Below are 18441 nucleotides of genomic sequence, written 5' to 3' on the forward strand. Positions count from 1 at the left end.
GCTCAACTGACACGAGCCTTGGGTCTTGTGCTGAGAGGAAACCTCTTCCATTGGGAAACCCACCTTGGGCAACGACACTTGTCTCTCTGTGGTCCAACTGCCATCCAGACACACTTTCTCCGTTGGGTTTAGAAGACCAAGGGCGATGCCTGCTTCCCAAAAGGGCAGCATGTGGTCCAGACCGATCCTCCTGGGTCTCCTCTTCCTCTGGGCTGGGCTTCCTTCTGCTCTCAATGGCCAGAAAGCGGGTGAGTAAGGGCACACAGGCAAAGTCCAGGGAAGGAAACTTCCTGCTGACCAGCTGGGCTGGGCTGGAGAAATGGACATGGGCATGGGGTTCTGCCAGGAGGTTTGCTCTGCTTCTTCTTTGGCTCCCAGCCTTGCTTCTCTATATAATTTGTTCTGGGGATGATTTTCATACTGTAGCAGTAGATGCATGTGAGTGTTTTGCTTCAGGGAATCAAAAGATTGAGATGAAAGGCAGGAAAAAGAGGGTTTCCTGCAACTGAATCCAGGAGATGGTTGTATGTGGGATGGGGCTTCCCTGCTGTGAGTCAACTGAGTCCGGCCCAGGTTTATTCTTGAAATCCTATGGAACTCTCTCCCACTGGAGGCTGGGGCAGTTCACCTTCTCCCTACGGATGAATTTATTAATTTTATTTATTTACACTCCGAAGGGGACTCAGGGCAAATCACAATGTATATATACACTAGCTGTGCCCGGCCACACATTGCTGTGGCGTTGTCTGGTGGTGTCTGTATTTTATAGGCAGTGTGGAAGAGGCCTAAGTGAGGCCTAACTTTGTCTGTCCCCTGGGCTGAGTGGGTTGCTAGGAGACCAAGTGGGCAGAGCTTAGCCTTCTAACTGGCAGCAATTGGATAAAAACAATTATTCCTCTCCCTCTAATTAGGACTTTATTTTTCTTTTCTTTTTGTTGTATCAACCTAGAGGCGTGGATGAGGGGTTGTGCTGTCAATTTTTGAGGTTGGGGGCCTGTAGTTTTGTTGTTTTGTTGGTTGCCGTGATGCCATCATTCATTTATATATATAGATGGCAAGCATTCAATGCCATTAGACATACAACATACAGACAGAGACAGAGACACGGAGGCAATTTAACATTTCCAGCTTCCGGCTTCATGAGAGTATGCTCAATTCCAGCCACAGGGTGAGCAGCTACTTCATCATCCACTGTGACACCGAGTCCTTGATGGTAACTTCCTCATTCTTCCGCACACTGCTGGACAAATTTTATAGTGTCGTAAATTAGTTAAATTAGCCTCCCCACATAAGCGGTACCTAAATTTCCTACTTGATAAATGCAACTATCTTTCGGGTTGCTTAGTTCAACAATGGCTATTTTAATTGTCGGGCGCTCAATCCAACCCGGGCTGGTTCGAACTCATGAACTCTCGGTCAGTAGTGATTTATTGCAGCTGGCTACTAACCAGCTGCACCACAGCCTGGCCCTTTTGATTGAGAATGGCTTTTGCCCCTTAACTGGCGGTTGTTGAAGGGCCCTGTCAGGGAATACTAGACTTCCATCCTCACCACAAGGCTTGAAAAGCTGTAGAATTGACAGGTTATTTGACTGTTTTGAAATTATTCTTCATTATCAAGGTTATTTTGTCTTGCATTGTAATTCTTATCCTGGTAGTGAATCTCAAACCAGGAGAACAGGAGGATGAGAGCCAAATGCAATCCAATCGTCCCATCAGTATTCTAGATATGAAAGGAGTCCTCCAAAGTGTTGAACACTACTCCTAAATGGGTTCTTGTTGGGGATGGAAAGAATATTGGTGAATTCTTCCCTCCTTCTTTGTGTCTTCAAGTTGTTTCCGATTTCTGCCCATCCTAAAATGAACCTTTTGATGGATTATCTCTGCAAGATTGGTTCGGGTTGGTTCTGTTGAAAGAAACGATGAGCTCCCTCCACCAGAACCTGCATCTGGCTCTAATTCTGAACTTCTGACATGTCTCCATTTGCTCTTCCAGGGAAAGAAGGCTTCTGTCCTAACAAAACCCCTCCGGGAGTGGTCGATCCTTGCTTCATTCCCTGTTCAAGTGACAGCAATTGCCGTGGCCTGAAGAAGTGCTGCAGAATTGGGTGTGGGTACGCTTGCGTGGACCCACTGCCCGGTAAGGGAGGCCATGACTGGAACACAACCAGGGCAATGGGCGGCACTGGGCACATGGACTGGAACAAGGGGAACATTGGTCAGGGGGGAGGTGTCCAAGAAAGCATCACCAAAATGGTCAAGGTTCAAGGGATTTATTTATATACTAGCTGTGCCCAGCCACGCATTGCTATGGCTATGGGAATCCTTTGTTGGCCAGGTGGAATAGTAGTGAATAGCCTTGCAGCCTTAAAGCCTGGTTGTTTTCTTCTTATGGGAATCCTTGTCTGGTGAGTTAGAATGCAACGGAATACTTTTGCTGCTTGGAAGCCTGGGTACTTGCATTCTAGTGGAATCATTTTTTGGGCTGCTAGAATTGCAATGAATAGCCTTGCTGCTTCAAAGCCTGGCTGCTTGATACCTAAGGGAATCTTTAGTTGGCCAGCTTCAATAGTACAGAGTAGTATCACTGTTTCAAAGCTTCAAAGTAGTATCACTGCTTCAAAGCTCGGGCTGTGGCGCAGGCTGGAGAGCAAGCCAGCTGTAACCAGCTGCAATGAATCACTCTGACCAGGAGGTCATGAGTTCGAGGCCCACTCGGAGCCTATGTTTGTCTTGTCTTTGTTCTATGTTAAAAGGCATTGAATGTTTGCCTTTATGTGTAATGTGATCCGCCCTGAGTCCCCTTCGGGGTGAGAAAGAAGGGCGGAATATAAATGCTGTAAATAAATAAATAAATAAAAGCCTGGCCACCTTCTACCAAGGTTAATCCTTTGTTGGTTTGGTTAAATTGCACTGAATAGCCTTGCAGCTTCAATGCCTGGCTGTGTTATACCTAGGCAGAGCCGGTCCAACAATGAAGCAAATTAGGCAGTTGCCTGTGGCACAAAACATACAGGGGCGCAGTCGAGACTGCTTTTTCTGTTGATTTGTTGTAAAACATGATGTTTTGGTGCTTAGTTTGTAAAATCTTAATGTAATTTGATGTTTAATGGGCTTTCCCTAAATCCCTCCTTATTATCCAACATTTTCGCTTATCCAACGCTTATATTTTTCAGTGATTGGTTTGGGGGGGGGGACCAAAATTTTGTTCGCCTACACTTGAAAAATACCTAGGGCCTGCTCTGTACCTAGGCCAATCTGGGGGGGGGGGGGAGTTTGGGGGGGTGACTGAAGGACATACCTTGGATGTGTTGGTGTATTGTGGCCAAATTTGGTGTGATTTGGTTCAGTGGTTTTGTTGTTTACTCAGTCCTACAAACATACATACATACATATATATATATATATATATACATACATACATACATACATACACACACACACACACACACACACACACACACACACACACATACAATAGAGTTTCACTTATCCAAGCCTCGCTTAATAATAATAATAATAATAATACAACTCCTAGAAATCCCAGCCAGTTTACCAGCTGTTAGGATTTCTGGGAGTTAAAGGCCAAAAACATCTGGGGACCCACAGGTTGAGAACCACTGAAGTAGGTATAGAAATCAAACATTTACTGATAACAAATCAGCATTTGCAAGGATTGCTGGACAGGTTGTTTTTGTGCTTTTTATGGAGTATAGCTTAAGCAGAGTCCACTGTAAACATTGCATAATAGGTTCATGTAAATGTCAAAAACAGCAACTAGGTGACATTCTGAAAATATTTATTGTTAGCAGTTTTTTTTAAAAAAAAAACCCCAACATGGAGCAAAGGGAATCTGCATTAGGGGTCTGGCCTCATCGTTTAAGAAGCAGCCCACTAGAAACTAGAACACAATGGAGTAATGGATTTGGATTGCAGGAAAAGAGCTTCCTCCTAAACTTTAGGAAGAACCTTTTTGAAAGTCAGAGCTGCTCAACTGTGTAATATGCTGCCTGGGAGTCCCCTTCTCTGGAGGATTTTAGCAGAGGTCAGATAGCCATCTGTCAAGAAGGTTTTGATTGTGTCTTCCTGCCTCGCTGAAGCTTTGGACCTAAATGTCCTCTGGAGAGCAGGTCCAAGTCTATGATATACACAGTTTTGTTTATTACAGACTCAGGTGCCATCGAATTGAAATTGAGCTCTTAACTTTGCTCCATCTGTCCTAATAAAAGATAGCTGTGAGGCCCCACTGTGATTGACCCCCCCCCCCCAGGACTTTGTGAAAGATAGTTCTAAAATCAAGGCTTTATATTTCATATATTTATAGCAGAAGGTAACTGAGATATTTACTGTCCACTGTAATTTTACTAAAATCCCTGCACCAAAGATGTTTGACCTTTTAGCCTGAAGCAAGAGATAACAACCCTGTTAATCCTTTTACAAACAAAAGCACTCCCTGTTTATTCAGACAAAAGTTAGCCAATTTTAAACCACATGCTTACCCTTATTTCTCACTGCTTATCTTTCTGCTTTTCCTGTATTGACACACATTTTCCAATATTATTTTCCTTGTGCAATGTCTTTTCCTATGTATGAATTATGTACCCTACCTGTTCCTTTTCTTTATTCTTGTGAAAAATGTCTTATATTGAAGAATGACCGAGACCTGACCTAGGAATGAACAAGTTGCAGCACCGCAGAAGGAAATCCCTTCCACCAGGAAACTGTCAGACACCCATTTCTTGCATGGACAATAGATTTGGTCCACCATTTTAAGGACCAATCAGCGCATAGGAAGGCGGGGAAAAGGTGTAGCGCAGAATTCAATCCACGCCTCCCATATTTTTGTTATAAAAGTAGTTGATCTGTAAATGTATGTTATGGTTCCTTGACGAACGATCGCGGGGGTCATCCTTTTTCAGCTGAAAATGAATAAAACAACTCGGAGTTCTTTCTTCAACATTCTGAGGGTGAGAAATTCTTTGGCTAAACCTTGATTGATCTATAGCGGCTCTCCCTCTTGTCAGGATCCTCGGACTCACGCCCGAGAGAGGAGCGGGGGATTCCCTTCAAGAAGGAAATCCCTAACTAAAAGAGCTCGATATCACCACCACCAGAACTTAGATGGAGGACTTCCAGGTGAATCTTTTTCTGTCTCTCTAACATTCCAGTGAAAGACGGGGTGTGTCCTCTCAAAATTGGTTCCTGGGACCCCAAGAAATGCCGCACGAAATGCACAAGGGACAAGCAATGCCCAGGGAAGCAGAAGTGCTGCCCGGTCGGATGCGGAAGGGAGTGCTTGGAGGCAGAGCCAGGTAAGGGGGCCGGAGCCAGGCCAAGGGGTTGCATCTGGAACTCAGGGCCCATTCTGCCCAACAGGTCAATGCCTTGGATCCTGAGCCCCATGATCACTGTCTGGTTATTGTTTCCTTTTCTCTTTTGCAAAACAGCCCCTAGCCCTCCTTGTGCCGAAATGTGGATGAGGCCCCACTCTCTCGGCTTGCAAGAGCTCATCCTGACGCATCCCAATGTGATCTTAAATGAATCTATTGCACTTTATCTATTTAAAATTTGTAACTCATAATGTGCACCTTGCTTATCTGCTATTGCAAGCCCCCAGATGGCGTAGTGGACTAAGTGACTTGAAGGTTGGGTTGCTGACCTGAAGGCTGCCAGGTTCAAATCCCACCTGGGGAGAGTGTGGATGAGCTCCCTCTGTCAGCTCCAGCTCCATGAGAGAAGCCTCCCACAAGGATGGTAAAACATCAAAACATCCGGGCGTCCCCTGGGCAACGTCCTTGCAGACGGCCAATTCTCTCACTCCAGAAGCAACTCCGGTTGCTCCTGACACAAAAAAAAAAATCTGCTATTGCAACCTCATTGTTTTTAATTCGATGTTTTAATACCGCATTGTGTTTTTTCGGCTGCTGTGTATATATTATTATTGGTTTTTATTATTGTTTTTTGATGTTTCATATTTTATTTTATCATTGTTTTGTATCTGATTTTGCTGTAAGCTGCCCCGAGTCCCCTTCGGGGGAGATGGAGGTGGGATATAAATAAACTTATTATTATTATTTATTATCTCCCTTTGCTCTTCCAGAGAAATATGGCGTGTGCCGCAGCGGCGGTCCCGACGGGTTCCTCAATCCCTGCTTCATCCACTGTTCGAGAGACAACGAATGCCCCGAAAAGAAGAAGTGCTGCAGGAAGAAATGCGGATTGGCCTGCCTTGAACCAACGCCCAGTAAGGAAGCCTCAGCTTGGAGTGAAAGGATGGCATTTGTCACAGAGGATGGCACAAGGACTCCATCCCGCCCAGCATCACATGAGTTGGCTCCCCTGCCCCCCAAAAGTGCTTTCAAAAAGCATGGGGTTCCCACTGAAATAAGGGTGGAGGCCACAAGGAGGCGCTAGAGAGAGACGGAGAGTCCATTGTACAGGGGTGGAGGCTGGGTTGAAGGAAGAAAACCATTTCCCCCTGCTTTCCTGTTACGTTCCACTCATGTCTCCCTCGTGGAAATTTATTTATTTTATTTATTACATGCATTTATACCCCGCCCTTCTCCCCGAGGGGACTCAGAGCGGCTTACATTCTGCCACGAGGGCCAGCAACAAATATACCATAAAACAAAACAATTAAAACATGATAAAAATATACAAAAATTAAAACGCTGCAAGGCAGCGATATTGCACCATCCTCAGTCATTCAATACTGCTACAATTACAGATTTGCGACCCGATTACATCAGCCAATGAGCTTATTCGCTGAATGCCTGGGCGCAGAGCCAAGTTTTTAGTTTTCTTCTAAATCCCAGGAGGGATGGGGTTTGCTGGATATCGCTGGGGAGGGAGTTCCACAGCCGAGGAGCCACCACCGAGAAGGAAGGCCCTGTCCCTCGTCCCCACCAGCCGCGCCTGCGAGGCAGGTGGGATCGAGAGCAGGGCCTCCCCGGAAGATCTTAAGGTTGTAACGGGCTCATAGGAGGAGATACGTTCGGATAGATAGGCAGGATAGATAGGAAACAACCCTAGTTTTTGATATGGGAAGTAAGGAGGGGGGATAACCAGCGAAAACGGAGGAAATGGTTTTCCTTCTTCAACTCTCCCCTCCCTGTAAAATGGGCTATTATTCTCTCTCTAGCACCCCCTTGTGGCCTCCACCCCCAATAATTTTGTAGCCTTCGCCTTCAACTCCTACAATAATATCTTCCGTTTCTCTACATTTACTGTCTTTTTCCTATATTGAATTTTTAAAGTATTATAATACCAAGGTATTAAAAAAAAAAGACCAAGCTTCGTGTAATGGTCGCATCCCACATAATTCGGCACAAAATCTACGATTATGTGGTGGAATACAGTAGTATTCCAGCACTCCTGGAAGACAATCTGTGTGCCAAAACCAGCACTCCTTCACTCTGTAGCTTTGTAAGAAAGAAGCCTGCTGTTGCTGATTACAAAATGACCCTTCCCAGTTCACAAGTTAAATAAAGCAAGGACCCCTTATCTATGGGATCACTTTCTGTAGTTCCAATTACTTCAGATTTTCAATCCTGGACGCTTTGTGGACATCACTTGGCCCTTGAGCCTAGAATCATAGAATCATAGAGTTGGAAGAGACCTCATGGGCCATCCAGTCCAACCCCATCCTGCCAAAAAGCAGGAAATCTCATTCAAAGCACCCCTGACAGATGGCCATCCAGCCTCTGCTTAAAAGCTTCCAAAGAAGGAGCCTCCACCACTATCCGGGGATGAGAGTTCCTAACTCTGGTCTCCCACCTTTCAGCATCTGAATGTAAAGTGGCCAGAGGAAAGTTGGGAGCAGATCCACGGCAATTGGGGTCATTTCTCTTTTGTGATGGAAAGTGTTGTTTCCAGGCCTTCTCTTAACTTTGTACTGAATCCTATAGTTTCAGACCAGGGCTGACCAAGTAATTTTAGTGGGTCAGGACTAAAAATATAGGGTTCTGTACTATCTGTGGTTGAAAGCATCTGCAGAGAGACTTGGGGTGCATCCTTCATAAAGAGGGTCTTAGGTGTATTTCAATTTGGGGGTGAGACACTCTGGTCTATGTCAGAGAGCAGAGGTGTGTTTTTACAGAGCTGCCTGCAAACCATATAATAACAGCACCAGTGGAAAGTTCAGAGAGGAAAACACCCAGAGAAACCAGAGCAAAATGCCAAAAATAAAATTATGAGTATTTCTAGTATTAGTAGACTCTGAGGTGTGTTTTTACAGAGCTGCCTGCAAACAATGGAATAACAGCAAAAATGGAAAGCTGAAGTTGCAAAATACCCAGAGAAACTAGAGCAAAATTGCCGTAAAATAAAATTATGAGTATTTCTAGTATTAATACACTCTGAGATGTGGTTTTAGAGATGTCTCTGTAAAAGGTCTCTCAAAAGGTCTTGGAGGGCATTTGTCACTCATTGGACATCTTTTGCTGCTTTCTGTTCTTAGTGATGCCACGGATGTCAAGTATGGGCAGGTGGGTCATGTACTTGGCTGTGCCGTTTCCCCACATTTCCTGACAAGCCATGATGGGGCTGGTTGGTTTCCCTTGCTGAGAATGACCTGCCACATTTCATGTTCTCTTATTTCTTTCTCTTTTTAGGAGTCCAGCCTTTCAATTCAACAAACCTTGACTCCTGATCTGCTCCAGGTAAACATGGCCTTGGTTGTGTAAAGTCTAGGAGTGACCATGATGCTCTTGAAAGAACCATCATGCCAGTTGTTCATGTCTTTGAGGGGTCTCGTCATTTCCCTGCATTATGAGCCATTGCAGAAGATTCATTATTCGTCACGACCTTCTTCTACTTGGGATTGGCATCAGAGGTGCCCCAAGGTGCCCTTTGCCAGGACAGTTGTATGGATGGCCAAGGAGCACCAGGCAGAGATGCCTCAGGGCAGCGTCAGAGTAGTTTATCCCATATTACTCAGGTCAGTGTAGACATGGCCTCTGTTTCAGCTTTCACTGGTCCAAGAACACAATGTGACTCCCCTCAGCAACCCAATATGAACCCTCTCGACTATTCTGGAAACCAACAAACCAGAGCCAGATGGCTAGAACTTGATGGATGGATATGGCTAGCATTGCCATCTGCCATGAAGCCAGTGTGCCTCCACTATTTTTTTATTTTTTATTTTTTTATTTATTTATTTACAGTATTTATATTCCGCCCTTCTCACCCTGAAGGGGACTCAGGGCAGATCACATTATATACATATAGGGCAAACATTCAATGCCCATAAACACATCAAACAGAGACAGACAGACGCAGAGGCAAATTAACCTTCTCCTGAGGTGTCAGGATCCAGGCTGCAGAGCACCAATAACCATGCGCAGAGACGAGAATCTATCTAATATCTTTATTAAAGGAATATATAAAGTCAATAAAAACAAGTGTTAGAAAGGTCTAATTTAGTCCAGGAAAACAATGTCCAATATGTGATATTAGAGTCCAAAGTTATAATCCAATAACCGAAACACACACTTTGCCAAGCAAAGTGTGGGGAAATGACAGGGTCCTTTAGTCCAATGGAGCTTGACAACAAGGCTGGAAGCAAACTAGATTCTTGGCAAACAAGGCTTGATACGTAGCAACAAGAGGCAAGAAGCAAGAACAAGGTCCGTGGCGTGGTCCGTGGAAACAAGGGAAGCTTGATGCTAGAACAAGGTCCGTGAAACAAGGCTTGGAACTTGGTCCTGGAGGCAAGGGATTGGAGTAGCGTAGTCCACACACGATCTCACTCCACAAGGTGACGAATTGACTCCGCAAGGATTTCCTTGCGGGTAAACACCTATATAGGATCTTGTTTTCCCGCCAAGGAACACTTTCCCTGGGGAACAAGAAACGAAACCTATACTGTGTCCAGATGCATGACTCCTTAAGATTTCCCAAACAGGCTTAATCAGCTAATTGTCTGGCAGCAATCCTGGCGCTTCTGCGATTCGCCTCCCTAGCGCCTCTATCTCGATTATAATAATCCCGGCGAGAAAATGGGGGAGATTTCTGCTCAAGGCTTGTTTGGCTGACTTCTTGTGGGCAAACATCTTGCAGGTGCAAGGGCTCCAATTCTGGCTGAAACGGTGGGAAACCCAAGTTTTCCTCTTCATCTGCCACAATAGTACTAGGAACGGGACTACATGGCCCATGAGTCATCACATGAGGGGATGTTCGATTCTGGCCACAGGGGGGAGCAGCTGCTTCATCATCCACTCTGACGGCACTTCCTCATTCCAATGTCGTAAAAATTAGTTAAACTTGCCTCCCCACTTTTATAAGTGGTACCTTATTTCCTACTTGATAGATGCAACTATCTTTCGGGTTGCTAGGTCAGCAACGAGCAGGGGCTATTTTTTATTTTTAATTGACAGGTGCTCACCCCTCCATGGGCTGGCCTTGAACTCATGGCCTCATGGTCAGAGTGATTTATTGCAGCAGGCTGCTCACCAGCCTACGCCACAGCCCAGCCTCTCACTATCTCCTCTCTTCTCTTTTACAGGGCCCTAAGCTACAGAGGAAACCTCCAAGATGAAGACCACATCTCAGCCGCCCTCCACCACCACTGCATCCCTCCAGCTTCCTCCTTCCCAGCTTGCTTTACAAACCCAGCAGGGCCACACACATTGAGGGCACCCTATAAACCATCCGTTGCCACTTCTTTTGTGTCTTTTGCAAATTTTTTGTTGGCCAGGTGGAGGGATGGAGTACGAGGGGCAGAGTTCACAGGCCTTGCAATGGAGATACATTGCTCCACTCAGGGACCATCTGCACAGGCCAGTAAATCCAAAAACTGTCAAAGACTTTCATAGCCGGAAACACTGGGTTTCTGTGAGTTTTCTGGGCTGTATTGTCATGTTCCGGCAGTGTTCTCTCCTAACATTTTGTCTGTATCTGTGGCTGGCTTCTTCAGAGGTTCTAAGGTGCCAGCCACAGATGCAGGTGAAACGTTAGGAGAGATTGCTGCTGAAACATGGCCATACAGCCCGGAAAACTCACAGCAACCCAGTCCAAGAACTCACTGCCTCGGAGTCCAGTGGAGGCTTCTTTTCAAGGCTTTTAAGCAGAGGCTGGATGGCCATCTGTCGGGTGGGGGGCTTTAATTGTGCTTTTCCTGTATGGCAGAAGGAGGTTGGACTGGATGTTCCCTGGGGTCTCTTACAACTCTGTGAATCTAGTATTCTAAAACCAGTCAGAAATAGCAGGTCTCCAGACTAGCCCTGAAGCCTCCATCACAGTCCATCTCTATCCCACAGCAGAACAGCGGTCCTCCAGACATTCAGTGGGGCTGCAATCAGTTCAGCCTCACTGGACAGCCACTTTCCTTAGTTAGAATCACAGATTCCTAGAGTTGGAAGAGACCCTCTAGGGCCATCCAGTCCATCCCCATTCTGCCCCACAGGAAGACACCTTCAGAGCCCTTCTAACAGAGAGGAAGCTCTGGTTCTCAGGGTTCTTCTACACATGCCTAAAACCCTGGAAGTAAAAGGGGTTTCACAAAGTGTGGGTGAAATCAGGTTAACAACTGAAAAGCGCATGTTAAAATGTGAGCTTAAAACCCAATTCCACCCAAAAAAAGGTACACCTTTAGCATGCAAAACACATGCTTTCCCTCCCTTTCCCCCTGTGTGTACTGCTCCAGTGTATGTGTGCATTTTAAAAGCCCAAAACAGCTGTTCAGTTGATCGGACTGTCAAAACATGGAGCCACAGGGACACAGGTGGCTCAAGGGAAGCACAACTGGAAAGCAATGAGAACTCTCTGAAACCATTCCTTTCTTTTAATCTTTATAATATTAAACAGGGCTTGACTTTAGAGTTGGGTGAGGAAAGAAAATAAGAAATCTGCTTGTGTCTACATAAAGATGTTCACATGTGCGCATATGAGGTCCAGCACATCTTGGAGAGATTTCTCTTTTTAAAAAACCCCTTCCACCGGATGTCCCCCATCCGCCCTCCATCTTGATCCACTTCAAGGGAAGATGAGAGGATGGCAGGGGAGCATTTCCAAGGACTGACAGGTCTGTGTGTGGATTTGATGCCAGGTCCCGAGATTTTTTTGCCTCTGTTTTATAACCCGCATTTTGGCACTGTCTGGAAGTGCCCTCAGATATAACTTTTACAATACAAGAAAGGTCTGGCTTTGTCTCCATAATCCTCTTCAAGGGAATAGAGAGCTGAATAAGGATTTATTCCTTTGAATGAATGCTTCTATTCCAGCTGCCAACCAGACACAGAGAGCCTTGGAGGAGCAGCAAGCAAGTCCAAGGTAGGGCCTGGCAGTCTCAGCAAAGGAGCCCATGCGAAATGGGGAGAGGCCAGCCACCCCAAAGCTTCTGTATATCCCAGCAAAAAGGAACAGTCCATCTGGGGACCAAGAGGGGGAGGTTTCGTCTCCAAAGAAAGGAATCATCTTTCTGTGAGTAGTATGGGGAAACTACAATAAACTTGGAGCTTCGAAGCTCTGTTACTGGGGCACATAGGTCTTCCCAGGACACAGGTATGTTTGGCATCCATGAAAATATATGAATGGTGGGATGGGAAGCTTCTGGAGACATGGAGAGCAGGAAAGTGACTGAAAGTGGACGGAGAAGGGCAGAAGGGCTGCCCTTGCTGCCTTGGCCGCATCTTTCTTCCCGCAGCAATCAATGGTGGAAAAAGTCTCCTTGTTCTTTCCACTGGGCCAGGAAAGAAGCTGCATCTACAGAGGTGAAATGGGGTCATGAATGATGGAAAAGAGGGCAAAAACCACCTCATTGACTTTCACCATTGAAGGTTGCTAGGCTGAATCTGGAAAAAAGGAAGAGAAAGGCATAGGTAAGACTGCATGTATTTAAAAGAGCTTTAGAGAGAGGGTGGAATAGAAATCCTGCAATTAATAAATATACTGTAAAGTAATTATAAACTGATTAAGCTTGAAAAGACTCCAAACGTCATCCATTCTAACCCTCTTCTGTCAAGCAAGAAGATACAATCAAAGCCCTCCCCACAGATGGCCATCCTGCTATCATGAAATATGAAGTATGGTTTGAATGAAAAGGTATGAAAGGTGTATGGTTGGGTCTATATAGGCTAAAAAGGCCATCCTAAGATTGAAATATGGAAAACTACAAGAAGGAGGTGAAGAATTAATGAATTGTAATTAAAAGTTGCTGATGAGAACTGTGACAAAGATTAACTGTTGAACTCTGGGTGGAAAAGAACATGTTTACATATTCAAAGACAATGGCTCTTTTAAGAGAAGGAAAGCCAATTATCACTTAAGGAAGCAAAGTCAACATCTGTCCAGGAACTGATGGGGAGCCAGGATGTTTCAGGCTGGAAAACAACTTGTCACTTGTTCATCAAAAAATTGCTATATAAGAGACTTTATAATATTCCAAAATTGAGACAGACAGCTGGTCTGGCCACCTGCCATGCTCTGCTCCATGGGAAGGATGGAAATGATGTATTTGCAGGGTGAGAGATCTGCATGGAAAGCAGAAGTCTGGTCATCTGCCTCCTTTTCAGGCTGGAAGGGAAGGAATGCATGTTGGAAGTATTGGAAAAGTGGCAGATTTGCAGTGAAGCAGCCTGCCCTAAGTGCTGGTATTTTTCTCCAGGAGATGGAAAAAAATAGTGATGTATGCATATGAAGGATGAATGTATGTGTAGTGTGAATACTGAGTTAAATTCCCCTTGTTTGTTAACCAATGTAGGTTAGACAATCTGTATGTCTATTTTCTTTCTCTTTGTAAAAATTGCTCTGATATACTCTCTCACTGAAAATGCAAAAAAAAAAAGAACATTTGTTTAAAAAGTATTCATGACACTGCCTCTATTGAAAAACCTCCCGAGAAGAACATCTCATCCAAGGAAATTATTTTGTTTAAAGCATTTGTCAAAAGGGGATTAGACTAGGTGACTCCTGGGATCCCCTCCAGCCCTTAGAGGATCATAGAGCCATAGAGTTGGAGGATACCCCAAGGGCCATCCAATCCAACGCCCTTTTGCCAAGGAGGAGGACACAACCCAAGCTTTCCTGGCAGATGGCCATCCATCCTCTTGAAAAGTCTCCTGAGATGGGAACTGTGAGAACCAGCGCGTCGTAGTTTGATAGTTGGGCTAGGACACTGGGAGACCGTGGTTCGGATCCCTTCTCAGCCATAGAAATCCATTGGGTGACTTTGGGCAAGTCATACTCTCTTCAATCTTTTGATATGGCCGATAGGCTAATCAATAAAACGTACTTACTCTCTTCAATCCCAGAAGGCATGGGCAAACCCCCTTAACGAAGAAAGCCCTTAGTGTGGTCATAAGTGAGACTTGGAGGCACACAACAACAATTAAAACTGGGTTGCTGTGAGTTTTTTGGGCTGCATGGCCATGTTCCAGTAGCATTCTCTACTGATGTTTTACCTGTATCGTGGCAGGCATCCTCAGAGATTTCTTCAAAGGTCTGTTGGAAATGAGGCAAGTGGAGTGTATATATACCTGTGGAACAATGTCCAGGGTGGGAGAAAGAACCCTTGTCTGTTTGGAGCAAGTGTGAATGTTGCAATTAGCAAGCTTGATTAGCGTCAAGCAGCCTTGCAACTGCAAGGCCTGGCTATTGCTTCAAACTCGCTTCAAACAGACAAGAGTACTTTTTTCTACCCTGGACATTCCACAGATAAATATGCACTCCACTTGCCTCATTTCCAACAAACCTCTGAAGATGCCAGCCACATATGCAAGTGAAACGTCAGGAAATATTGCTACTAGAACATGGCCATACAGCCTGAAAAACTCATAGCAACTCAGCGATTCTGGCCATGAAAGCCTTTGACAACCATTCAAACCCTTAATGAGAAGCTAGCTCAGTCCCTCTGTTCTGCAGCCGTCATTCTTTCTAGTGAGTTCCTGATGGCCCATCCTTTCTGCCAGGGACCCCCTTCTGTGCCAGTGGTCTCTTTCAGTCACTCACCCATGAACCCGCAGGTTTTGAAGCATTCATCTTCTGTCTCAAAGTTGTTCTTGTTCCCACCACAACCTCCATAGACGAACTGCTCGCATTTCAGGCTGGAGGTGTTGTAGAAGAAGCGGGAGAACATGGCCTTGCAGTTGCCACAGATGGAAGGCAGCTGGCAAAAGTCTGCGGCAAGCAAAAAGAAGAGAGGGATTCGGATTGAGGTTACATTGTGGCTTGCATAAGGCAGTTAACTATTTGAGTCAGAGGGCTACAGTCGCCTTGGACAGCAGCACACCAAGAATGTCTGAGGATTTATTATTATTTATTACATCATTTCTACCCCGCCCTTCTCACCCATCAGGGGACTCAGGGCGGCTTACAATATACATCGGAAACACAGTTAAAAATCATCCAAGATTAAAAATTACAATAAAAATTAAAATATAAATTAAAAACCAGCATAATTATACATCTAAATATACATTTCAGGCGCATTTTTCATGTCCAGGTGGGGGTCTGCAATATGGTGCAATATCGCTGCCTTGCAGCATTTTAATTTTTGTATACTTTTTATCATGTTTTAATTGTTTTGTTTTATAGTATACTTGTTGCTGGCCCTTGTGGCAGAATGTAAGCCGCTCTGAGTCCCCTCGGGGAGAAGGGCAGGGTATAAATGCATGTAATAAATAAATAAATAATAAATAAACCATGATTTCTAGAGTCAGAAGAGACCGCAAGGGCCAACCAGACACAACCAAAGCCCTCCTGACAGATGTCCATCTGGCCTCTGTGTGCCATCTCATTTCTAGCCTTAAACCTTATCAAGGGTGGACAAAGCATAGTAAAATTGCCCTTGAAGCTGCTACGGTACATTTGGGACCACGTATGCTTTGCTGAACTGTTTCTCCAAAATATTGGCACCCTGGGGGGCCCTATTCAGTCTGTGTAGCCTCCTTTTCTTAGAGTTAAGAAAAGAGATGGCAAGCAAGTATAGAGAAGGGACATCCAGAGGCTATAGAATACATACAGTTTGGCACCACTTTGACATGCTATGGAGTCCTGGGAGTTGTAGTTTGGGGAGGCACCAGCACTCTTTAGTAGGAAAAGGTGCTCAAAAACTACAATTCCAATGTTTGCACAGCCGTGAGCCATGGCAGTTGAAGTGGTGCCAAAATCCATTGATTCTTTCAATGCACTCGGAAAGAAAGAGAAAATTTTGGCAATGACTTGGGGCGTATCTACACTGTGAAACTAGAATAGAATCATAGAATCATAGAATAATAGAGTTGGAAGAGACCTCATGGGCTATCCAGTCCAACCCCCTGCTAAGAAGCAGGAAATCGCATTCAAAGCACCCCCGACAGATGGCCATCCAGCCTCTGCTTAAAAGCCTTCAAAGAAGGAGCCTCCACCACAGTCTGGGGGAGAGAGTTCCACTGCCGAACAGCCTTTCTCACAGTGAGGAAGTTCTTCCTGATGTTCAGGTGGAATCTCCTTTCCTGTAGTTTGAAGCCATTCCTCCGTGTCCTAGTCTGCAGGGCAGCAGAAAACAAGCTTGCTCCCTCCTCCGTATGACTTCCTAAGTTTGGCACCAGAATTCAATGCCATGGAATTCCAGGAGTCATAGTTTGGTGAGCACCAACACAAAAAGCCTTGTGAAATTTCAATTTCTAGGATTCCATTGCATTGAGCCATGTCAGTTCAAGTGGCGTCAAATTGCATTAGTTCTACAGTGCAGGTGCCAACAAACCCCCAAAAGTCGCATCCAGTGAAATGTCTGCTTTCTCAGAATGACATAATCATAGAATTGGAAGAAACTCCATGAGTGCCCTGTTTTGTCTCTCAAGAACAGCCTTAAAACACAGTGGTAAGTAAATGAAAACTGCTTTACTTCAGCAAAACCTAAAGTACAGCCCACTCAGTGGAATAATGCAAAAGGAAGCAAGGAAGTCTTAGGGTAAACACAGTTCTTAGTCTCTGTTAAATTCCCAAATCAAGTAGCAGTCTTACTTCAGACAAAGAAACAGCAATAAATCCTTAGGAGCCAGTTTCCCAGATGCAGACTTGAAGCAGGCACAAGGGGAGCGAAGAGTCCGTTTGTTACCAGCAAGAGCGGGCTGCACCTGCTTCTGCTTTATAGCCCTGAGTCCCCTGACAGCTGCTAGGGCAGTTCCCAATTACTCAGCTGCATTTCTGGCAGCTATTCTAGCTGAACGATGTCTCTCTTCTGTTTCCTTTCGCCTCTCCTGAAATGTGGGTACTTGCAAAATCTCCTCCTCAGATTCATGAACACTTTCCTGCTCCCCTTCCTCTTCTGAAGAAGAGGAATCCCTAACAATGAGCCATCCAACCCCTTCTGCCAGACAGGGAGACACAATCAAAGCCATCCCAGCAGATGGCCATCCGGTCTCCGATCAAAAACCTTGAGAGAAGGAAACTTCCTTTTCTATTATGTAGCAACCGTCAAAGAGGAAGGTGGACATGGGAGAACAACAAAGCCTCTTATGTCATAATTAGGCAGATCTGCTTTCGACTGAGCTTTCAGGAAGTGTTTGGGAATCTACGAAACCACAGGCCCAAATAAATCCAGCAGGCGTTGAATTTGCTGCAGGGCTCGTTCTTGTTTTGCTTTGGCATTGGATTTTGGCAGCGTGCAAGTGAGGGAGGGAGACCCGTTGAAGAACCAGACGGACTGGATATCGTTGGCCGTGTGCACGTGTTTAGACACCGACATGCATTTCTTTAGGGATGAGTGAGTCACCCCTCACGCCTAGGGAAACCCACGCAGGAATCCCACAAGGAAGAAAACAAAGAAAGCACAGAGTGGGAAAGGACAACAAGGGATATCTGATGCAAACTCCTGCCTTTGACTCCTTTTTGACTGCCTTGTCTCAGTGGGATTAAATCATGGGATTTGTAGTTTGGTAAGGCAGCAGGACTCTTGGGCATGGAAGGCTCAGAACCTTTACTTCCAGGATACCATAGCATTCAGCCATGGCAATTAAAGTAGTGCCAAACTGCATTCATTCTACAGTGTAGATACACCCAGAAGTAAAGTCAATGATTTGGAGTGCATTCTAAACTATGGGGTGAATGCAGTTTGACACCATTTGAGCTACCATTGGGGTGGGGGCATGGTGGCGCAATGGGTTAAACCCTTGTGCTACTGAACTGCTGACCTGAAGGTTGGCAGTTCAAATCCCCAGGGTGGGGTGAGCTCAAAAACATGCAAATGTGAGTAGATCAATAGGTACCGCTCCAGTGGGAAGGTAACGGTGTTCCATGCAGTCATGCCAGTGGCGACATGGCCTTGAAGGTGTCTACGGACAAAGCTGGCTCTTCAGCTTAGAAATGGAGATGAGCACCAACCCCCAGAGTCAGACATGACTAGACTTGATGTCAGGGAAAAACCTTTATCTTTACCTAGCAAAGAGGAACCTAGACATCCCAGGAAAAAAACTAAGAGTGCACCTACATACTGTATGTTTAATGCATTGTTGTTGTTGTTGTT

At 45.2% G+C, this 18441-nt stretch overlaps 1 protein-coding gene and 1 long non-coding RNA gene across 3 annotated transcripts in view; one reads left to right on the forward strand and one right to left on the reverse strand.

Moving 5' to 3' along the window:
• On the forward strand, window positions 1-10662 carry LOC103281243 (WAP four-disulfide core domain protein 3). Of its 2 annotated transcripts, none has more exons than XR_001730988.2 (6): window positions 1-248; window positions 1996-2139; window positions 5168-5311; window positions 6100-6243; window positions 8612-8659; window positions 10504-10662. It is a non-coding gene; the product is annotated as a WAP four-disulfide core domain protein 3 (long non-coding RNA). The 2 variants fall into 2 exon arrangements; XR_010005678.1 differs by lacking the exon at window positions 1-248 and adding an exon at window positions 1738-1899.
• Window positions 9353-18441, reverse strand: part of LOC103281241 (eppin) — a 19007-nt gene continuing 9918 nt past the window's right edge. Inside the window, exons 3-4 of the mRNA XM_008122407.3 lie at window positions 14946-15113; window positions 9353-12790 (exon numbers count right to left, since the gene is read on the reverse strand). Of these exons, the coding sequence (XP_008120614.1) occupies window positions 12780-12790; window positions 14946-15113 (179 nt within the window). The 3' untranslated portion in view covers window positions 9353-12779. The remainder of the gene's footprint in view (window positions 12791-14945; window positions 15114-18441) is intronic.

Source organism: Anolis carolinensis, chromosome 4, assembly GCF_035594765.1.
Source record: "Anolis carolinensis isolate JA03-04 chromosome 4, rAnoCar3.1.pri, whole genome shotgun sequence".
Lineage (NCBI taxonomy): Eukaryota > Metazoa > Chordata > Lepidosauria > Squamata > Dactyloidae > Anolis > Anolis carolinensis.